This window comes from Typopeltis vanoorti, chromosome 18 (genome assembly GCF_054136105.1).
Source record: "Typopeltis vanoorti isolate ZY-2024b chromosome 18, IOZ_Tvanoo_1.0, whole genome shotgun sequence".
NCBI lineage: Eukaryota > Metazoa > Arthropoda > Arachnida > Uropygi > Thelyphonidae > Typopeltis > Typopeltis vanoorti.
The window spans coordinates 47,380,435-47,403,876 of NC_143566.1; the positions used below are offsets into that span (position 1 = coordinate 47,380,435).

General features: G+C 37.5%; 1 protein-coding gene across 1 annotated transcript in view; it reads right to left on the reverse strand.

Annotated features, from left to right (window-relative positions):
• Nucleotides 1-23,442, reverse strand: part of LOC150096632 (uncharacterized) — a 100,436-nt gene that overhangs the window by 55,853 nt on the left and 21,141 nt on the right. Inside the window, exon 4 of the mRNA XM_090408597.1 lies at nt 18,876-19,020. Coding sequence (XP_090264723.1) covers nt 18,876-19,020 — 145 coding nt within the window. The remainder of the gene's footprint in view (nt 1-18,875; nt 19,021-23,442) is intronic.

The window sequence follows — 23,442 nt, forward strand, 5'->3', positions numbered from 1 at the left end:
ATAATGACAAAAGAAAAACTGCCCAAAGGAGTTTACATTCATATTCATCCAAAAGGATGGATGGATGGATGAAGAAGGGATGAAGTTATGGATAAAGAAGGTGTGGTCCAGACATCCTGGCAGTTTACTTCAGAAACCTGCTTTGTTAGTATGGGATCAGTTTAGATGCCATAGATGTCTTGCTCAAACTTGTTTGAAAGCAATTAGGTTTATTAGGTTTTTAGGTTTGTTGTTGCAGGGGTATCTGCAGAAAATACCCCAAGCTTTCTTCTGGGCTTCTTTGGCTGCTATGCAATCATCATCATTCCACCATGACTTTCCAACTAGATGTTTTAGGAATTGCAGTTTGGCTGCTGCTATAACACACTCTGATACATGCTTCATTGCATCACTGATAGGAGATGAACTGACTGTTGCAGAATCAAAAACTGCTGAAGAGGATAAGGCAGACCAGTCAGCAGCATGGTCAATTTTCTAACATGATATAGTACATGGTTGCCCGTTTAGAAAAGTGAATATCACTGAAAAGTGATCATTCTAAATAGGTTGTTATCAGTTTCTCACTTAAACAGAGAGAAAAGGGAGGGCAAGCAGATCGTTAAATTGATGGCAGTGAATTTTCAGGTAGGCGTGTAGAAGAAGATGTTGCTTCCTGTGTTTAAGAGTGAAAGATTGTTGTTGTCGAGAATATGCTCAACAACTCTTCCTCTGTTTGTTCAGGCACTACCCCACAGAATGTTATTTCCATTTAAATCACCCACTAAAAGTAAGAGATGATAACTGTGATATGACATCATCAAGGTCATCTTGAGAAAAACCTGAAGCAGGAGGGAGGTAGATACAGCATATTTAATATATTTCTGACCAAGAGTCTTTTATAGCAACTGATCTATATTGGTGTGAATTTAGATTTGTTGGAAGAGAATATGGTTGCCCAAAATGATGGGGACTCCTCCATGGGCATGTCTATCTGCTGTCCTGTCCTTACAAATAATGGTAACATTATGGAGAATCAGATCATTGCCCAGTTTCAGGTATGTTTTCTGCAAGCATATTGGTTTATACTTCTGCAAGGCAGCCTTGATATCATCTATGTTTTGTCAAAATCCACAACAATTCCATTCTAGGAATGTTTCATTATTTCTTTTTTTGTTGGTATCATCTGGCTTCCTATGTTAAGTGTTGTTTTTTTCTTTTTTAGAATTGTTGATGGCCAGTATTCATTTCTTCTTCTTCTTCTGGAAAAATATGCAAGGTATTATCAAATTCCATTCCCTCTAGGATGCTCAGTATATTGATTGTTTTATCTTCCTGGGAGAAGAGCAGAGGTATCCATGCTATCTGTTGGTTGACAATATAATAAAAGGTCTAGAGGCATATCTTTGATTATCTGTGATGCACATTCTGATATTTTTGTAATAAGAGGATTGCACATGATGAGACCCTTTTTTTGCATATCTTCAAGAGTGAGTCCATAATGATTTCTCACTTTCATTTGCTCAAAGAAGATAGTCAGCAAATCATATCTTTCAGTAGTTGAGAGGGCAGGACTGACATCCTTGTCAATGCCCTGATTGAATTTTTTTTTTTTTTTTTACAGTTGCCTTCTAAGCGTAAGAGGAGTTAGCAAATGTTACTGCTATTGTCATGGTATACCATCTCTTTGTCTCCTGGTATGTGATGCCATTGCTCTGTTTTTAACTTTTATATCTCTTTTTCATCCTTCCACCTTTGGTATGCTTGGGAGTATGCTGGGTGGTCTCCCTCACAGAGCATTCTGGTGTTCGTTTTGCTCTTACAGTCTTTATTTTCACATTTTTTACTGCCAAGTAGGGCATGGCTAGCAGAGCCACAACAGGATATCATCTGAACAGTTTTTGTACATTTTTTTTGAGATCCTGCTAACCTTTCTAAATCCTACTGGATGAAGAGTGACATTTTTCAGTTGGATGTTCACCTATTGAGTGTATGATTAGGAACAATGGTGTATTTGTTGCAGCTTCTGGTATTTTTTTTGTTTCTTACTTTGCTTTTCTGTTGATGATTCTATGGTTTCTGTACCTTGCAGAGGAGCCCCTGATAAACAAGAAGATGAAGTGTTTATTCTCAGGAAAAGCTGGATTCAGGCAAGAGTCCCCCACCTACCACACAGTCAAAATGGAAGCTTGCTCATCGGCATACAATGACTGTGCTTGGGAGTGAAATGCCAATGCTACTCTGGACACTATACGAGTACCACAGCAAGCCCTGTCTCTGTCCCTGGACCATGGGGAAGGAAAATTACTGCAATACTCTTGACCCTTGCAGGCAAGCCCACTAGCTGATTGATTCTGGATGTGTCATCCAGGACTATCTGTCTTGCCAAAGCAGTGCAAGACTACCAGGATTCCCTTTTCTGGATGTCCACGAGTCATACCACATGGCAGCAAGGCATTAGATCCCTGTGCTAGTGATCTGGAAGACAGGTCAGCAAAAAAAACTTGGGAAAAGTAGAGCAAAAAAATATGGAAAGAAAAGTACAGACAAGGAATAAGAATGAAAAGCGCCAGCATAACATCACTGGGCCCTTCTGTACAAATAGGCACCTCACATAGAGGGAGTTCTGGGAGGAAAGGAGACATAAACCAGGTTACAACCAAGAGACATCTCAGAAAAATCAGAAGACCAAGAGATCTCACAGTCAGCATGGGAGGAGAAGCAAAAGAACTGAAGAATATAAGAGATAACAGAGAGCTCAAAAACCCAATCAGGTGGGACGTTATTTTGCTAAAAAATGTGAATGTAGATTCCCATATGAGGAAGAAGACAGTATTTGGACTAGTCTGGAAGCCTAAGTACAAGTTTGTGACCCAAACTCAATATTATCAGTAACAGGAATAGACAGTTCAAAAGTTAAAAAGGCTGAAAATGGTCTGGGCAGTGGCATTTCCCACAATGCATAGTACAGTACACATCTGTGTACTGTGGTATGCATTGTGATTGTAATGTACTGAAAGGATGTATGCTTTGCATTATGGGATACTAAAACAATAAATGTGAAGTCAGTGGCCTCAACAGTAGTCTAGTCACGAAGATACTTCATGTGCAAACTGTTTGCTTACACTTGGATAGAGAATTAAACAAGAATATAATTTCTTGGCAAGTTTAATTTAAACAGAATTAAGGCCTTTCAAAATAATCTTTTTAAAACAGATTATTTTCTCCTTAAACAATATTTGGTGATTTGCTTTATACACTTTTCCAAAACTTTTGATTGTGTTTAGCATGTGAAAGTGGGAGATGAAAGATAATTTTCCCTAAAGCATTATGAGACTAATAATTAATGCATACAGTGAGCAAAAGGGTACTGAAATCAGATACAGAATTAAAGGATTGAAGTGGACAAGAATACAGCAATGGATGAGCCAATAACAGGAATTAGGGTAGGTGACAGATAGGTGCAACCTGAGATATGCTGATGATACCAGCCTCTGTAATAACAAGAAAAAGTAGAATGAATCCTTGACAAAGTTAATAAGATTAGTGAAAGGAGATAAACTCAATCCTGGTAAGATTATGGTTCTTAAATGAAGTCTAGTGAGAAGTACCTGCAAAACAAGTTTGCCTTTATATAGAAATAACTGAGGTCAGTAAATTTGTCAGTAAAGTATCCAACATCAATGTAAACTGTTGAGAAGACATCAGAAAAAGACTAAATGACCAGAACAAAAATCAGGGAGAGACTTGATAAATTCTTAATAATAAAACAGAAGATTCTACATGTAACTGTTTTTTCAGTAGCAACTTGACAGTTGAAACTTAAATATGTATCATTAGAAAAGAATAACAGCCTTGGTGATGCATTGTTAAAGGAGAATACTGACGATTTCATCCGTTGAAAGATGGATAAATAGCTTGGTTCAAAAGAGAGGGCTATAATTTCGAGCTCCTTAAGAGCAATGAAAGCAGAAAGTTGAAGTATTCTGAGCACACAAAAGAAAAAATTAATGGGAAGACTTCTTAAAACAGCAGTAAAGGGCAGAGTAAGTGTTGAGAAAAAGGGAGATAAAACTTTTAATGAGATTAACAGATAATGTTATCATGTATGACAGATCTTGTTAAAGAGGTTGTGATTAAGTTTTACTGACACAAGGACCGGCAAGGAAGGCAACGGGAAACCACCTTGCTCATAATCATCTCACTAGTATGGTAACAAAAAAACTGCCCCCTCCCCCAAGCCGTATGGCAGAAGGGAATACATGGATAGACACAAGGATAGCAAACGTCATACCACACCATTACAAAGATAATAACCACTAATACAGATAAAAAATAACAGATGCATATTTGCTTTGGGCTCTAGGATCTTTTTTCTTTAGCAAGAACTGTTTCAATAGAAATTGTCAGGTCAGGCAGATCAAATCTCTCTCCATTTCTCCCTATCCTCCCAAATCTTCCTTCATTAACACTGCACCAGTTAAGATCTTTTTTTTTTTTCCCCCTAGATCCTCTCTTATCAGGACTCGACACCTTTTCCATGGTCTTCTTGGTCTCTTCACCTCAGATTTCATTTCCTACATTTCACTACCTTACTTCATGTAATACACGTGTTATATTATCTGCAGATTGGTCCCTACTCTTCTTTTTCTTCTTGCTCCTTCCCTCCAATGCTATTAAGAGTATTTCAATGGCCAGTGATAAATATTTCCTATTTTTCCTTTTTTTCCCCCCTGTCTCTTGCAACAGCAATCTGCCTACTCTCCTAGATGTTTGCCTTACATAGGAAGCTGCAACAGGCCCAACAAGCAAGCAAGCAGTGGATTTATTGAACCTAAAAAGAAACAAAATAATCCAACCTGGAGGGATATGGATGGGCCTAGGAACTATACACACATACATACATATATACATATATATATCCATTATGTTCTAGGTTACATAAATGGTGTTTTAGATCTGCATTCAATTTCCAAATTTTATCCCATACAACTTTCACACTGGTTGCATAACTGATGTAACTGGATCCATGACTGTTTTGACTGATAGCTAATGTAACAGCTTTAGACTTGGGCTAAAGCTGCTACACTACTGTTGATATAGTAAGAATTTCTAAAATACAATCTATTCTCTATCTTGATTTATTTCAACTACTTGGCACTCAGGGTCCCATTATTCTGGATAGACTAGAAATTGAGATGATGGTTTTAGAATTGTAGTTGTTGTCTGGACAATACAATCTGTTACATACATCACTGCTTCATTTGATAGGTACCAGATGACTGCTTCTCCAGTCAGCCTAGTCAAGTTTCAAGATGCCCACACTTCCGGAGAAGTGTTATGCCGGATATGCTGAAAATGGGTATAGCTGCCAACAAGTGTAGTGACTCCTCCATGAGTAGGTTTTAAATATATGTCTCTTGCAGACAGAAAGTTATGTTTTATAGAAGAACCTCAATATCCTCAGTATTGTGGCAAAATCCATGACAATTCCAATGTAAGAACTTCTTTAATCATTTGGCTTTGTAGACAGATTTCTGAGGGCTGTTAAAGGCTTACCTTTTTGTGGCTTGTGTTTGTCAACTGATTTTGGAAGTATGGATGGCCAGTATAAATCTCTTACTCTGTAGAAATGTTTAATACATCTTAATTGACAGGGTCAGTTCTTGAGTTTAATTTACATGGTGTAAATACAGAAATATCCGTTTTTTTCTGTGGAGGTATCAGACATTTTCATTTAATGATGTTCTTGCCATGATTTTTCTTGATACTCATTCAGTGGGGTTGCTTTAGGAGAGACCATAACAGGTAAGGCAATTACTGCATCCCAAAAAAGCAGCACTTATGGTCATAAAGTTTAGATATGTTGAAATTATCAGATAATAGGATATCTTTGTGTTACTTTTGTTATTTTTATTTTCTTAACCACCCTTCTTGGAATAAAGAGGATTTTCAGAGAGGTACTACAGTGGCTAGCTTCTTCTTTGCACCCTGATATGAGATATTCTATTTGGTCTAAATCCTGTTCATCTCATTTTCATCCTTCCACCTTTGCCATGCTTGGGAGTAGATTGGATGGCCTTTCTCACAAATGATATTTCAGAGCAAAATTTATTATTATGCTCTTTACTACCACACTGGACAAATATGGTGGAGCCATGGGAGGCAGTTTAGGTATGCTCAGACATTTAGAGCATCTTAGTGGATTATGAATGTAGAGTAACAGGACAGTTGAAATATCCTACTTTCACTAATGTTAGAGGTGTGGGTGTGTGTGTGTGTGAAAACTAAAATATTCCTGGTCAGAAACAGATACCCATCTTTACATGAGGATGGGTCTCATACTTGTCACTCCTTGATCTTTAAGATCTGAACATATATTTATCTGGAACATCAAGGTGATCCCATTTGATATCAATCTTTAGAATAGTTTATGTTTTATGAGGTATTACCATAATTGTTTCCCCCCCCCCATCCTCATTGATGTGTGCACAGTTTTTCTGAGTGTTGCTGACATGTTTCAATAAGAAATCACCAGTCAGCAATTTTCTTAAATAATTTGACAAATCCTACCAATCCTTCAAAATTCTTTTGAATAAAGAAGGGTGATATTTTTCCTAATGGCTTTTCAGTTGTTGCAGAGATTATAAGAAAAAAATGGCATATTTATATGTGTGTCAGATGTTTGTTTCTTATTTTCTTATTTCAGTTATCAAATGTATTTACAATATTTCTATTTGTTTAAGACCTTGTGATGGCCTTGAAAAATTTGAGGATTAAGGATTCATTCTCAAAAGCGATTATTTGGTTTGGTACCAGGCATTCCCACCCACTGCAGAGCCACACATAGATGCCCACTATCTATAGAGCAATAAATGCAATTAGAAGTAAAATGCAATAGTTATCCCAGACTCTATACCAGCACTGCAGCAAGCCTCGAGCTCTATCCCTAGAATGGGGAATGAAACTCACTGCAACGCTGTTGATGTTTTGTAGGCGAGCCCACCAGTCAAAATGATCTTGACCAGGTCATTCAGGACCTAATTGTCTTGCCGAAACAGAGTTCGAGGTAATGCAAGATTACAAGGATCATCCCTTTCTGGATGTCTATGAGTCATGCTGCATGGCAAACCTGGCAGGGCATTAGATTCCATTGATAGTGGTCTAGAAGATAGGGTATAAAACTCAGGAGAAGTAGAGCAAAGAATACAGGAAGCAAAGTACAGTAAATGAGGAAGAATGAAAATAGCCAGTATACCATCACCAGGAGGTCGCCTCAATGACAAACAGGTGCCCTGCAAGGAAAGGGTATAATAAGAATTAAAGGTCAAGAAAAATTTCATTAAGTAGGGCCTCCTTATAAAAATCTGGGTGGTACATCTAAGAGGTTTATTATGCTAACATGGCATCTGCTAATGTCTAATGCAATTATGGCATCTTGAAAAATGCAGCAGATAATTATGACAAAATTAATGTAGCATGGAGCAATATCACCTACTGCATTTCTAGAGAGAAGAGTGAAAATTTTGTGTGAGCATGAGAAGAAATGCGATGATAAGGAAGGAAAAATCAGATAATGAGAGGAAATTACCTGAGCAGGCAACAGGAAATCTCAGAGAGTTATTTTACTATGCAGAAAATAGAGGGAATAATGATGGATAACTGATGAATACTGGTGGTAGATAAGTGATAGCATCAGAAGAAATGTTGAATTACTGAATGTCATTTTACAAGGTTAAATCAGCCAGGTAGAGATAATGAAGTGATAGAAAGAGATGTTGGAAAAGAGCTGGATGTACTGGAGGTGCTCAAGGTATTGAAAATGTCTCTTTGTGAATAGAGCAATCGGATTGGATAGAATATCTGTATGTGCATTACAAGAACAAGCAAAGAGAACCAGCAATTCCTATCATCAGTTTGTTTATTTTAAGCAGCACTAGCAGGATCAAAAGATAATGGTAAGAGTTACATTACATATTGTACGCTCACAGTTCATAGAACCGGGGATGGCAGATTGCCAAGAATAGTCAATTCATGCTGAAGGGGAAAAAGAAATAAAGGATGCACGAGTTGGTCACCAACACGTAAAATCATGTGTTTTATACATAAATTTTCCAACTGTTGTACAAACAAAATAGTTTCTGCTTCAAAAAGTAGAATTTTCCTAAAAGAAAAGCTAATTTTCTTATGTATAATAATAAACACTCATCCCACGAAACTCATTGATGACCCTATTATCGGAATGGACTCTACTTCTGACATGTGCAGAAGTGTTGAAGAGTCTAGCATCTGTGAGAGTACAGTAACAGGGGCTCAAAGCCAGAAGCAGCAAATTACAGGAGGTACCTGTATATCGAGAGTAGTAATCATGATACTGGAAACCTTAGTAAAGGCTTACATTCAGGAAAATGTGAAATGATATTCTGTGGCAAACAACAAGATTTTGTGAAAAGGGAGGTTGCGCCCTGGTAATTTGTCCACTTTCTGTAATAAAACAGCACTTACATTAGATAAAGGAAAATGGCTAGTACTGCTTGACTTTGTGAATACATTTGGAAGGATACTACACAGGAATCTATTACTTAAACTGGAACAAGTGAAAATGAAGTCAACAGTATGGATAAAAGACTTGTCTCAGCCAGTCTTTTGAGTTGGCAGAGACAATAGATATCAGTGAACACTATAAATTAAAGATGCCAAAAAAAGATTAAACCAAGAAATTATATTCTTGGTTTAATCCTTTATCCAAGTGTAAGCAAATAAAGTTCCCACCTAAAGCCATTAAAGGACTGGGCCGTATATAGAAGCTAATGACTTCACACTTGCCTTAGTATCCCATAATCCATAGCATTATACAAATGTATAATGCTATGGATTATGTATAACAAATGTATAATCCATAGCATTATACATTTGTATAATGCTATGGATTATGGGAAGGGTCATTACACCTTTATTAAAGGTCTCATCAGTGGGAACCAGATCCAGAAGTGATACCAAGGTTGAAGTAATGGAGAAACCAAGAATATAATTTCTTGGCATCTTTAATTTATAGTATAACCAAGTAGAAAAACTTCCAACATCTATTTCTAATCTATAGTATTTTAATAATAAGATGTGACACCTTTTGCCCACTCATATATGGAAATATGACTCCTGCATTACTTCAATTTTGGTATCACCTCTGGATCTGGCTCCCACTGATGAGACCTCAATAAAGGTTGAAACTGGTCTGATTAGTGACCCTTTCCATAATTCATAGCATTATACATGTCTGTAAGGATATGTGTTTTGCATTATGGGATACTAAGGCAAATGATATGAAGTTATTAGCTTCTATATACGAGTTGCCCAGTCCTGAAATTACTTCAGGTGCAAACCTTGTTTGCTTACAGTTGGATAAAGGATTAAACTCAAGAATATAATTTCTTGGCATCTTTAATTTATAGTATAGCCAAGTGGAAAAACTTCCAACATCAGTGAACACTATTCAGTGAAGCAGAATCTAGGAGGATAAAAGTGACTGGTAGTGGACTTGAGTCTTCATTTATTTGTTTTAAATTATGGCTGAGCAACTAAGTTTATGTGATCTGTGTGTGTTATGTCTGTTAATTTCACATGTTCTTTGGGTGGTTTGTCTATTTCTTCAGGACGATAAATCTGACTTGCTGAAAGAAAAGACCATTCACACCATTGCATGGGACTAGTTAAAACAATCTTCTGTTGAAAATCTCTTAAAACTAGTTGTGGGTGAAAGGGCTCTGTGCTTAAGTGCACTGCTGTTTAATATAAATATTAACGATAATTGGGAATTATTTCATTACTACACAAATTAATGACTGTGCACTCTACTATTCTTCATACATTCTGCTCCAACTATATTACATGCACAATGCTAAACTGGGGAGGACAAGGGTAATGAAACTGATAGAAATCCTGTAGGATTTAAATAAAAGGATATTGTGAGCAAGGATAATGGTTGCCAGTTCAATGTGTGATATAAACTTCAGCCTGAAACTAGTTATGCAGTATGCTGATGGAGATACAATGCAGATTGATGAGGCTGGAGATCTGGGAGTGAAGTTGAGAATAAAGCTGAACTTAGGGGAAATATTGCAAAAGTTCCATAGGGAAGATGTAAAAGTGGTTTTTAATACATGCAAAGGGAGAGATCATGTGCCTGGAAACTGAATAACTACAGTTAGCAAAGACAAAAGTTTTTTTTTTTTTTTACTTACAGAGAGGGAGGAGATAAGTGATATGGAATTCCCAAGGGGAATGCAGGTGTATCTCACACTGAATGAATTTACAGTTAGGTAAGACAAGGACCATGTAAATAATAGTGTGAGACTCCTATAATGGACCTTACGACACCATAATGATGCTTGAATAATAATGAGTTACAGAGTAAAATTATTTGCTTCATTCAGATATAACAGTATTCATGCAGTATTGACTTGAGAAGTGGCTACATTTAGGAATGTTCCATTCAGAAAAGGTTACATGCTGAACTGCAAAGCAGGAAATTATGACCAACTGAGGAATATGCTGGGTGCTGTCCCATGGTATCAGTTGTTGGATAGGAAGGATATCAGCAGTGCATGGGAAGCACGTCAAAAATACTTAAATTATGCAATATCAGAATATGTTCCTAGAGTTTGAAGAATAAATAGGTAGGTAGGAATGAAATGAATATGCAATCTTATTAAACAAGAGATTCTTAAGAAAAAGATGTGGAAGGAATACTGTGTGTATAAGGATGATGTCAGTGATAAAAATTATAAGGAGCAGGCCAGATGCATTACAACTATTGTACAGAAAGCTAAGTCTGAATATGAAAAGAAATTCTTTCTGCATGCTAAAAACACAAAAGAATTCTATCACTATTCTGTAAGTAAAAGAAAAAAAAAAAAAGAAAGAATGAATAATAAAAAAAAAAAAAAACTCTACCAAATACAGGTGACAAATGCTGAAGAGATTATTCAACTAATGAATGCCTATTTTGCTAAAAGCTCACAACTATCATTCGTCTTACTCTCTTCACACGTCTGGCATTCACTCACAAAACACTTATGGTAAACACATTTTCCAGTTTCATTCTCCTTGCATTAATCTCTTATTCTGTGAAGACAATACACTTCTCACACACTGCAGCAAACATATTCATGCAGAATAAAATCACCCACCATTGTTTTGAGCATCAGCACCATGATGTACAAGATGTAGAGTGTACAAGAAAACAAACATTAACCTAAAAAAAATTTTGTCGAAGCAGATATTAATAAAGCTGGAGCAATAAATAAATAGATACCCTACCAATTAAATGTTTATGCTAATATGTATGTTGACAACATTAATTCTGACATTCAACTTATTGATTTTTTTTTTTTTTTGCTCAAACAGTAATGTTCTGAGCAAAACATACTACTGTACCTTTAAATGTCCTTACATCAAAATTATGCATCTAAATGACTTTAGATGCATAATTCAGGAAAGGAATTCAAGTCAGTCAGAGGGTCATCAAACCACAATTTACATTTTTTTACCTTATGGATAAAGAATTAATTTCTTCTTGTCTGAAAAGGTGCTTGACTGTCCCAACTACATCTTACATCTAGTCTTCCTATCTCTCTCTTTAAATCATCAATTTCCTAATGTGTACCCTCAAGGGGTGTTCAGGCTACTACATCATTAAATTTACATTATTATTGACCTCCTATCCACAATTTTCCTCCAAATTAGTGTATTACTTGTCATCACTCCAATATTGTTGTATTTAACATTTTGTTTTTCTAAAGCACTCCTGACTGAATCAATTCATCTAGATCTTGGTCTTCCTCTGGGTCTCTTTCCAGCCATCTCAGCATCAAATTTCTGTTTTGCTAACCTTTCATCTCCCATTCTGTTTAAGTGGACATACCACCTTAGATTAACTCTACTCACACATTCTTGAATGCTAACAATATCAAAATTTCTTCTGAATATCTTCACTTTTAATATGATTCTGTCATTGATGCCATCTGTTCATCTCCCAATTTTTCTAAGCATCTACGATCACTACTTTTTGATCAAATGCTTTATTTCTAACCCATTCTCAGATCCATAACTGGTTTGAACATTGTCTTGTATATTGGTAATTTTTTTATTTTTGGCTCTTATTTCATATAAATTTATTCAGTTGGCTGCCCAGCATACCAGGTTTGCTTATTCTGTTGTCTATTTCCAAATTTAATTTGCCATTTTCACTAAAACCTGTGCCTAAATAGCCAAAATATTGTACTTGTTTCTATAGGCTCTCCATTCAGAATACAGGTGAAGTTTTCTATGTTCTTACCTATTTTCATAGATTTGGTCTTTATATTGTTGCTTTTCATGACAAATTTGTTATAGCTGTTATTCAATTTAGTTAGAGAAGCCTGGAGATTTCCACTAGATGTATTTAGGAGTGCAACATCTGCACTCCTTAATTCTTTGCTTTAGCAAAGAATTAAGTTTGATGTCTCTGATTATTCAAATCTCAGATTTAATGCTACTTTCTTGCATCATATGATCAACATAGATGATGAATAAGAGTGGAGATAATGTGTATCCTTGTCTTACCTGATTTTACTCCGAATCGTCTTCATGTATTTCCTTCAATTCTAACTGCTGACTTACAAATTAAATATAGACAATGTATCATTCTGTATAATGTTCCATTAACTCCATATAATTGTAGTGTTTTAAAAAACTTCTCTGGTGTGTTGTCATATGCCTTTTCCAGATATACAAAACTTAAATAGAAATCACGGTCATGGTTAAGTAATCATGGGAACATGACAGCGATTTCTACTTAAGTTTTATATATCTGAAAAAGGCATACAACAACGCACCAGAGAAGTTTTTTATTTTTAGAAGTTATTTTTGTAAAGTGAAAATATGATCTTGACACCCTCTATTTGATCTGAACCCAGCTTATTATTTTCCAATTTCTATTCCACAATTTTTATCAGCTGTTTATCAAGTATACTTGCACATATCTTATGTGAAATACTTAGTAGAGAAATTCCTCTGTAATTCTCACATTCATATTTAGTTTCTTTTTTCACCTTCTGATCAAGCACTATGAATTTTGTAGTGTAGGCACTATGGAACTTTTATACCTCCATATTTGAGCATTTCTGGTCATATATAATTACTCCAGCTACCTTTTAACATTTCAAGTTTTTGATGGTATGTTCTACCTCAAATATTGATTTCACTCCTGTTTGCATTCCTCTGGGAAATTTTCTACTACTGTTCTGTCACTGCTTGTTTTGTTTAATAGTCTTTCAAAGCAATTATTCCAGATATCTAGGATATCCTTACCTTCAGTTTTTATGTCATCTTTATCATCTTTGATTTCTTTTACAGTACTCTTTCCTCCATTTCTAAGCTTTTTCGATAGCCTCCAGAACATTTTGCCACCTTCCTAATATTTTTCTTCTACAATCTTGCCAAAATCTTCCCATGGCTTTTTTGTTTAGCCTCTCTTACACATAGCTTAGTTCTTTTCCATTTTTCTCTGTATTCTTTTAGGGTATCTGCTGACTTATTTGCTAGAAAGTTTCAGCATGATTTCTTCTTCATTTCCAGTCCTGCCTCTTTAATATCTTGTGTCCATCATGGTGTTCTTATTTTTATATCCTTGCAGACAATATACCCCCCCCCCCTCCCTGCAGCTGAATCAGTCAATGTTTCTTTCAGAGTTTGCTAATGAGACTCCAAAGTTTGTTCTTGTTTTTGAACTATTTCGTTTTTTTTTCTTGAATAATGTTGAGTCTACGATTTACCTGTAAAATCTAGTGAACTTTAATTATTTTTAAAACTATCTTAAAAGCTGTTCTTTTCAATGCGATATTCATTTTTATCCTACTTAGAACTAAGAAATGGTCACTTCCAATTTCAAATCAATTGCATAATGATATTACTATATCAACAATAACATAGCCAATGAGGCTTTTCATAGTGTCTTCTCTCCACATGAACATGTGTACACCTTTATGATGGAACATGGTGTTAGTAATGACTAGTTCATGTAACGAGCAGAAGTTCAACAAATACTTACCATTATGATTAGGCTTGCTCTTTTCACCAAACATTCCTATATTCCTGGTAGGATTCATGTCCCACTCTGCTGTTTAGATCTGCAACAAAGACCACTCTTTCCATTTTCTTTATGTCAGCTAACTGCTCTAATGACTCGAAATATTCCTCCACTTCTTCCTTAGAGAACCTTCTGCAGGATCATAAGCACAGATAAGTTTCATTGTTCATTTCTGCATTTTGAAGTTTTCTCACATAACTATATTTGAAACTGCCTTCCAATCAAGAAGTTATCTTCATGTTTAGGGTTGAATGTTATCACTACTCCTCCAATTCCTTGATTGTTATTTCCAGAATGTAACATTCTCTATTTATTATTTTGTAAGATAACCTCAAGGGCTCACTTTAGTGAGTACGGGCATGGCAAACCCGAGATACCAGATGTATATTACATGAAGTAAGGCATGGTCCAACATCTGTTATATTATTCTGTAGACTGGTTCCCTCCCCTTCTTTCTTTGCTTCTTTCTCCTCTCCTTGCTCCTTCCCCCTGATGCTATTAGAGTATTCGAGGGCTAGGGGTGAATCTTTCCTATCATGCTAAGTCATTTCATCTTATGCAGCCACCGAAGGATGCAAGCTAGCCTCAATAGGTGCCGGTCCCAAGCACGGATAAATGGCGAGGGTTGACGTCAGGAAGGGCATCCGGTTGTAAAACTTCACTGCCAGCTCTAGCTATGATATGAGTCAAAGAGAAAATGATATAAGGGCTAGGGCGTACCCCTTAAGCGACGCGCAGCCACATCGCCCTACAGCTGCGAGAAGTGGACGAGGGCTACTGCATCGAGGGTGGGTGCAGTTAAAGAAGCGAGCCCAGCAGGTGGAGAGGATGTTGTGAGTGGGAAAACCGAATGTCGGATGCATGACTGGAAGGGGAAGAGAGGTGGCAGACTTTATGAGGAAGTTGGACATTTTATGTGTGCAGGAGACAAGGCGGAAAGGCAAAGGAACTGGGAGATGGATATAAATTGTTCTACTCTGAAGCGAATAACGAGGGAAGAAATGGTGTAGGAATTGTGGTGTGTGGCAGAATGAAGGGCGAAGTACTGGAAGTGGGTAGAAGGAACGACAGGATTATGCGAATGAAATTGGGTCTTGGAGAAGAGTGGGTGGTTGTATTATGTGTATATGCCCCACAAGTTGGCTGTACAGCAGAGGAGAAAGATGAGTTCTGAAATGTGTTAGATGAAGAAATGAGGGAACTGGAAGAAAATGAGATGGTGATTGTCAGAGGAGACTTGAACGGACACATAGGGAGACAGAATAGAGACTGTGAAAGGGTGCATGGTGGCCATGGAGTGGGAATGATGAACCTGGAAGGAGAGAGGGTTGTGGACTTCGCAGTAGCGTTTGATCTGGCAATTGTGAACTCGTTTTTCTACAAGAGGGAAGAACATTTGATAACAACAGTTCACAAATTGACTACATTTTGAGTAGAAGAAAACATCTTAAGGTTGTGACAAATTGTAAAGTAATTCCAACAGATCAAATGGCACAGCAACACCGACTGCTGTGCACAAACTTTAAAATAAGATTGAAGATAAGAACCTCTGGAAGCCATGGAATGAAGACAATTAAGTGGTTTCGCTTAAAAGAAGAGAGTGTGAGGAATCGTTTTAGGGAGAGGGTGTTAGGATTTCGGATGGACTGGAAAGTGTACAAGATTGGTGGAAACATAATTCAAAAGCAATCCTCAGCTGTGCAATCGAAGTGCTTGGTGAGACATCTGGAAAGATAAGAGAGCAGAAGGAGGGTTGGTGGCGAAATAATAATGTACAAGTGGCAGTGACAGCTAAGAGGAAGGCAAAGCAGAAGTGGGATGAGTCAAGAGTGGAAGAGGACAGAGAGAGAAAGCAAGAAGCCAAAAGAGTTGTGACACAGGTGAAGGCCATGGCATATCAAGATCTGTATGATCAATTAGAAACAAAGGAAGAACAGAGAAAAATTTATGAACTAGCGAAATGTAGAAATAAAGCAGCAAAGGACATCTTACATGTGAGGCAGATCAAAGATGCTGAAGGAAGAGTATTGTGGAGGGATGTGGACATAAGAAACAGATGGAGAATATACTTTGAGGGACTTTTGAATGAGGAAAATGCAAGGACTCACAGAGATGGGTAGCCTTCTGAGAGGACGGTGCAGAACATCAGTAGAGTGGAAGTGATGGAGGCCACGAAGAGGATGAGGAATGGAAAATCGGTGGCCCCGACAGGATCCCAGTGGAGGCATGGAAGGCACTGGGGAAGATGGAATTGACCTGCTGTGGGACCCGTTCATGAAAGTTTGCCAACAGGAAAATATACCCGAGGAATGGAGGGAGAGTACTCTTGTCCCAATCTACAAGGGTAAAGGGGATGCACAAGACTGTAAAAATTACAGAGGAATAAAGTTGATGTCCCACACAATGAAAATCCTAGAAAGGGTTCTTGATGGAAGATTGAGGAAGGAGGTGGAGATCGCAAAGGAACAATTTGGCTTCATGCCTGGTAGATCAACAACAGATGCTATCTTTGGGTTACGGCAGATGATGGAAAAGTTTTGAGAGAAACGATGGGAGCTACATCTGGCACTTTTTGATCTGGAGAAAGCATATGATAGAGTGCCAAGGCAGGAAGTCTGGAGGTGTCTGAGGGAGAAGAAGGTTCCAGAGAAATATGTCAGGTTGGTGCAGGAGATGTACAGAAATGTGAAGACAAGTGTTCGGACCTATCTGGGACAGACAAAGTTTTCAAGTAACAGTTAGCTTGTTATCAAGGGTCAGCATTAAGTCCATTTCTGTTTAACATTGTGATGGAGGTGGTGACAGAGGAGGTGAGAGAAGATGCACCTTAGACAATGTTGTATGCAGATGACATCTTGCTGTGTGCAGATTCAAGAGAAGAAGCGGGAACTAAACTGAAAAGATGGAGAAAAGTACTGGAAGAGAGAGGTATGAGACTGAGCAGAAGACAGAGTATATGTGTTGCACAGTGGGCGGCGGCCAGGAGACAGATCTGGAGCTGGAAGGAAATGTCATCAGGAAGGTGAGGGACTTTAGATACTTAGGTTCAACAGTGGAAGATGATGGAGGAGTTGAGAAGGAAGTGGGATGCAGGATACAAGCGGGTTGGAGGAACTGGAGGGAGATGGCTGGAGTGTTATGCGATAAGAGGGTGCCAATCAATCTGAAAGGCAAAATCTATAGGACAGTAGTGAGGCCAGCTATGACGTATGCTACAGAAACTGTGGCCCTGTGGAAAAATAACATCAGCAGGATGGAAGTAGCAGAGATAAGAATGCTTAGGTGGATGTACGGTGTGACCAGAAAGGATCGTCTGAGAAATGACTATGTGAGGGGAATAGTGAAAGTTATGTACTTAGGAGCGAAGATACAGGAGGCAAGGTTGAGATGGTTTGGTCATGTGATGAGGAGGGAGGACGAATATGTGGAAAGAAGGGTCATGCAGATGGATGTGCAAGGAAGGAGGAGGCATGGGTGGCCAAAGAAGAGATGGAGGGAGCTTATGCCCTCCTGTCTTTTTTGTGGTTTGCCTTCCTACCTGCTTATGCCAGAGTATTAGAAAAATATGGGAATGGCAATAGCAATTCATTCTTAAAATTATAGACTATATAATTATATATGCTATATAAAGTAACCTGCACTTTATATAGCAGGTTACTTGAAACTGTATATGCACTGCCTCCACTAATAATTGTGGAATATGTGATAAATAAAGTGCTCACCATTTCTTATAAAAACCAAGCCTATTGTTTTGAAACAGCCAAATGATGGGTTGTTTAGCTTTGATAAAAGTGCCTATGGCTATGGGATAAATGTAATATGTTTGAACTGTGTGCATGTTCTTTGGCTTCTTCTTCCTCTTGCGCCTATCCCATCTATTTGGGGTTGGCCTCTTTATATGATTCGACTTTTACGCATGCGATCCCAACCAACCTGTCAAAGAGCCTGACGGAGGAAAAGGTATTTTTTGTGTATAGAGGTGTGTTCACAGAGCCAGTTTGCCTGTTCTGAGGGACGAAAAACCTAAATTTCTGGGAGAAAAAACCCCACCTCCGTATGAGACCAGCTAACTCACCTTTAGTCAAAAGAGACCAGATAAAGGTTCATCACATCATCAACAGGAATCGAACCAGGTCTTTCCAATCACTTCATCTATATTGACCGAGCTATGGAGGCTCTTGTGTGTGTTCTTTAGCTAGTTTCCATAATAGGCTAAGCTGTACAGTATTTTTCAATGCAAAATTCACTTTCTTTCTCCTTGAAAAACATTACCTAAAATTGATCCCCATTTGAACACTGAAATTTGTATGTACAAGTTATCTGATTGTACCTTCATATCTGCCAGCTCAGTATTTTTGCAATATTTGCAAGATAGCACACTGGTGTATTTCTAAAAAATAAAAAAGAAAAACAACTAATTGCATCATTTAAAAAGTGGAGTGAATTTACTAACAAATTCACAAACTACAGAGTAGGTGATATTTTATATCATCTTCTCTGCAGTCATGAAAGAAGTAAAGATTCATGTGACAATTACAATAGGAGCAACACTGGTGATTTAATATTTTACAAAGAATAAACTTTGCTTTGGTTAATGATTAGGCATAAATCATTCATGAGTTTGTTCTTCTGAATGCCATAAAGGCTTACATGCATTAATTTCTGTTCATAAATCTAGGTCTCTGACATTGGAAAAGAAGGTGTGTGTGTGTGTGTGAGAATAATGCACCTAATTACTATAAATAGATAGTCAAGTAAAATAACTGATGCTTACCTTCATAATAAAATGTGAAACACATATTCATTAATGACTTAGCTGGTGAGAAATCATCAGCTTCGGAACATTCAAATAGTACAATGGCAAAATACTGAACCAGACTAAAAAATGTTGATTCCTTTACTTGTTTATTATGAATTCTCTGCAAATAAAATGAAAAGTTAAATCTATAATCAATGTATATTTTCTTAGCATGTTAAAAATTATTATTATTATTATATGACACCTCCAGGGAGTCCAAGGACTCATCAAGGGAGGGAGCCTACTCTATAACTGTCTATCTCCATCACTCAATGTGCCAACTATAATGAACCACAACTACACTAATGCCATCTACTGTCCACCATTACTACTAGTATTTTCACAGACAACCACAAACATCCATGCCCATGGGGGGGGGGGATTCAAACCCACGGCCTTTTGGCTGGAGAGTGGATACGATAACTACTCAGCCAAAAAGGCCAGCATTATTAACTGTTTCATTTCATATCCATTATATCCCTTAAGAAGCATCTATAGGAAGCAATATTTAATTGTATACCTAAAGGTAAGGAGAGCAAATCAGATAGGAGTCAGATGGATGAGTAGTATCATTAAGCATGAGCCACAAAAAATAAAGGTATACAAGGAGAAAGGTGACCAGCATGGTAAGAAAGGCAAAATAAGATTACGAGAAGAAACTATCCAAGCAGGACAAAGGAAATCCCAAAGAGTTCTTTTATCACGTGGTAAGTAAGAGAAAGAATGACTATGGAAGATTAACCTTAATCATTATCATCATCATCAAATTCCTGCCATGTACCCTCAAGGGGTGTACAGGATATGACAGTACTACATGAAAAAATTACATCATTACTAACTTCCTATCTACAATTTTCCTCCAAATCAGTCTGTTACTTGTCAAGACTCCAACATTATCAGATCTTATATTTCTATCGTCTAACGCACTTTGTACCGTATCAATCCACCTATATCTTGGTCTTCCTCTGGGTCGTTTTCCTGCCAACCTGGCAGAGAACACTTGTTTTGCTAATCTTTCCTCTCCCATTCTATTTAAGTGACCATACCATCTGAGATTAGCTCTGCTAACGCATTCCTGGATGCTGACAATGTCAAGTTCTTTCCTAATATCCTCATTTTTAATATGATATTGCCATTGATGCCATCTGTTCACGCCTATAATCTTTCTCAGGACTCTCATATCTGCGGTCTCTAGTCTTTGGTCAAGTGTTTTACTTCTGACCCAGCTCTCAGATCTATAAGTTAAAATTGGTTTGAACACAGTCTTGTATACAGCTAATTTAGTGTTCCGACTAATTTCTTTCTTATTCCATATGAATTTATGCAATTGACTTCCCACGATACCAGCTTTGCTGATTCTGTCGTCTATTTCTATATTTAGTTTACCATCTTCAGTAAAAATTGTGCCTAAGTAGCTGAAATGTTTTACTTGTTCCACAGGTTCTCCATTCACAACACAGTTGACATTTTCAATGATTCTGCCTATTTTCATTGTCTTTGTCTTTTTATTGCTGACCTTCATACCATATCTATTACAACAGCTATTCAATTTAGTCAGAGAATCTTGCAGACTTGTAGCGGATTTATTTAGAAGTATAACATCATCCGCATAAAGCAAAGAGCTGACATTAACATCTCCAATTTTGATATCAGGTTTAATACCACATTCCTTCATAATGTGATCCATATAGATAATGAATAACAGAGGGGATAATGTACATCCTTGTCTCACACCAGATTTAACATTAAACCATCTTCCTGTACTTCCTTCAATTCTAACTGCTGACTCACAACTCAAATAAAGACTAAGTATTGCTTGATATAATGCCCCATTGACAACATATAACTGCAGCGTATTGAATAGCTTCTCTCTTGGCACCTTGTCATATGCCTTTTCCAAATCGACAAAACTTAAATACAGATCTTTGTGCTTTCTCGACTATTTGTCGTAAAGTGAAGATCTGATCCTGACAGCCTCTATTTGGCCTGAATCCAGCTTGTTCTTCACCAAGCTTTTCTTCCACAATTCTTCTCAACCGTTTCTCAAGTATACTTACATAGATCTTGCCAGGAACACTCAGTAGGGAAATACCTCTGTAATTCTCACATTCAGTTTTATTTCCCTTTTTATATATGGGTACTATGAGAGCTCTACTCCAATCATCGGGAATTCGTCCCTCTGTCCAGGCTTTCTGAACTATGCAGTGCAGCCACTGTAAGACTCTTATACCACCATACTTCAGCATTTCTGGTCGAATATCATCTACTCCTGCTGCCTTTCCACATTTCAAGCCTTTGATGGCTTTTTCTACCTCAAGTATGGATACGTATTCCTGACCGCATGCCTGGTCAGTGTTTTTTACCACTGTGCTGTCATCACTGCTTGTTTCATTTAGCAGTTCTTCAAAGTAATTACTCCATACTTCAAGGATATCTTTTTCTCCTGTTTTCATTTCACCTTTATCATCTCTAATTCCTTTTACAGCACTCTTTCCTCCATTCCTAAGCTTCTTCAACAACCTCCAGAATATTTTGCCACCTTCTTGATATTTATTTTCTATATTCTTGCCAAAGTCCTCCCATGACTTTTGTTTAGCTAGTTTTACACACTGTTTAGCTTTCTTACATTTGTCTCTGTATTCTGTAAGAGTAAAAGCTGACTTATTTGCCAGGAACTTTTGATATGCTTTCTTCTTTTCCTTCACTGCCTCTTTAACTTCCGGTGTCCACCAGGGAGTTCTGATTTTTTTATCCTTACAGACAACCTCACCACATGCCTCTCTGGCAGAATCGATCAATATTTTCTTCAGAGTTTGCCACTGAATCTCCAAGGTTTGATTCCTGTTCTCAAACTCTTTCATTTTCTTTTCAATAATATTTCTGTATTTTAGTCTACAGTTCACATCTGAGAGCTGCTCAACTTTTATTCGCTTTAAAACTTTCTTACATGTTATTCTTTTCAATATGAAATTCAATTTTATCCTGCTCAAGACTAAATAGTGATCACTTCCAATCTCAAATCCTCTGTACACTCTGGTGTCCTGCACCAGGGAGAAAACATCACTATCAACAATAACATAGTCAATGAGACTTTTCTTATTCCTAGCCTCTTCTCTCCATGTGAATTTGTGCACATTTTTATGTTGGAACATGGTGTTAGTAATAACCAGTCCATGTCCTGAGCAGAAATCCAACAGATATTTGCCATTATTATTAGCTTTGCTCTTTTCTCCAAATTTTCCCAAAATATTTTTGTATGTCTCACAATCATTTCCTACTCTACTATTTAGATCTCCAACAAGGACCAACTTTTCCTTTTTCATTGTGTCAGTTGCTTTTTCTAAAGCCTCAAAAAATTCCTCCACTTCTACCTTAGTAGAACCTTCTGTGGGACCATAGGCACAAATAAGTCTCATTGTCCAGTTCCCCATTCTCATATTTGCCCACATTACTCTACTTGAGACTGACTGCCATTCAAGAAGATTAGCCTCGTATTTTGTGTTGAATACTATGGCTGCTCCTTCTTTTCCTTGATTGTCATTGCCTGAATATAACATTTTGTATTTATTGCTCAGAAAGATCTCACCAGTTTTGGTCTTTTTTGTTTCAGTCACCCCTATTATGTCGATCTGGTACTTATCTAATTCCTCAGCTAGCTCCATTTCTTTGCCATTCAGGCTTCTTACATTGATAGTACCGATCTTTAACTCTGGTGATGTTGAGTTGGAGTTTGTTTTCAGATTTGTTCCAGTAGCTGACTTTTCGCTGTTCGCCCTGGTTCCCTGCCGACAACAACGGGGGCCTTGTTTAACCGGGCGACGCCCCAGCCGGCATGAAATTTTGTCATGTTGTACCATCATTTTTTTATTTTGGTTTAACCAATAAGAATACAATTTGGTCGGCTAAATCCCAAATTGCCAGCCCATCCTCGTTCGTTCAGTATCAAAGTAGATACCCAACAGGGTGCACCACGAGAAGGTGAGGATTGGACATTAGGTCAGAAGCCCTGGTCGGTTCTCCGCATTCCTTTAAAGGCTATGTGGAGGTCTCCTCTCAGTTATACAGCTTTGACCCTTAAGCACCCCACCTTAATCATTAACCTTTTTATAATCATAAAAGTGAGGTTACTACTTTAACATATGTAACAGACACTAATGTGGATACAGAGGTGGATCAATTGGAGGTTCTTAGGATATTGCAGAATCTCAATGTAAATACAGCTGTGGGATTAGATGGGATATCAGCTTGGGTTTTGTAAAAATGTGCAAGGGAACTGGCAATGCCTCTGAGTAGGCTCTTTAATTAATTTAAGTCTCAGCTCTGGTAGAGTTCCAAGGGAGTGGAAAGAGGGCAAAATAATTCCCTTGCATGAGGAAGGTTCTAAGACTGCAGGAGCAAATTATAGACCAATCAGTATCTCAAGTGTGGTGGTAAAAGTACTGGAAAAATTGGTTAAGAAGAAAATTCGTGAATGGCTGGATAAAAATATGATACTGTATGAGGGGCAACATGGCTTTGTGAAGGGTTGGTTATGCCCGAGTAA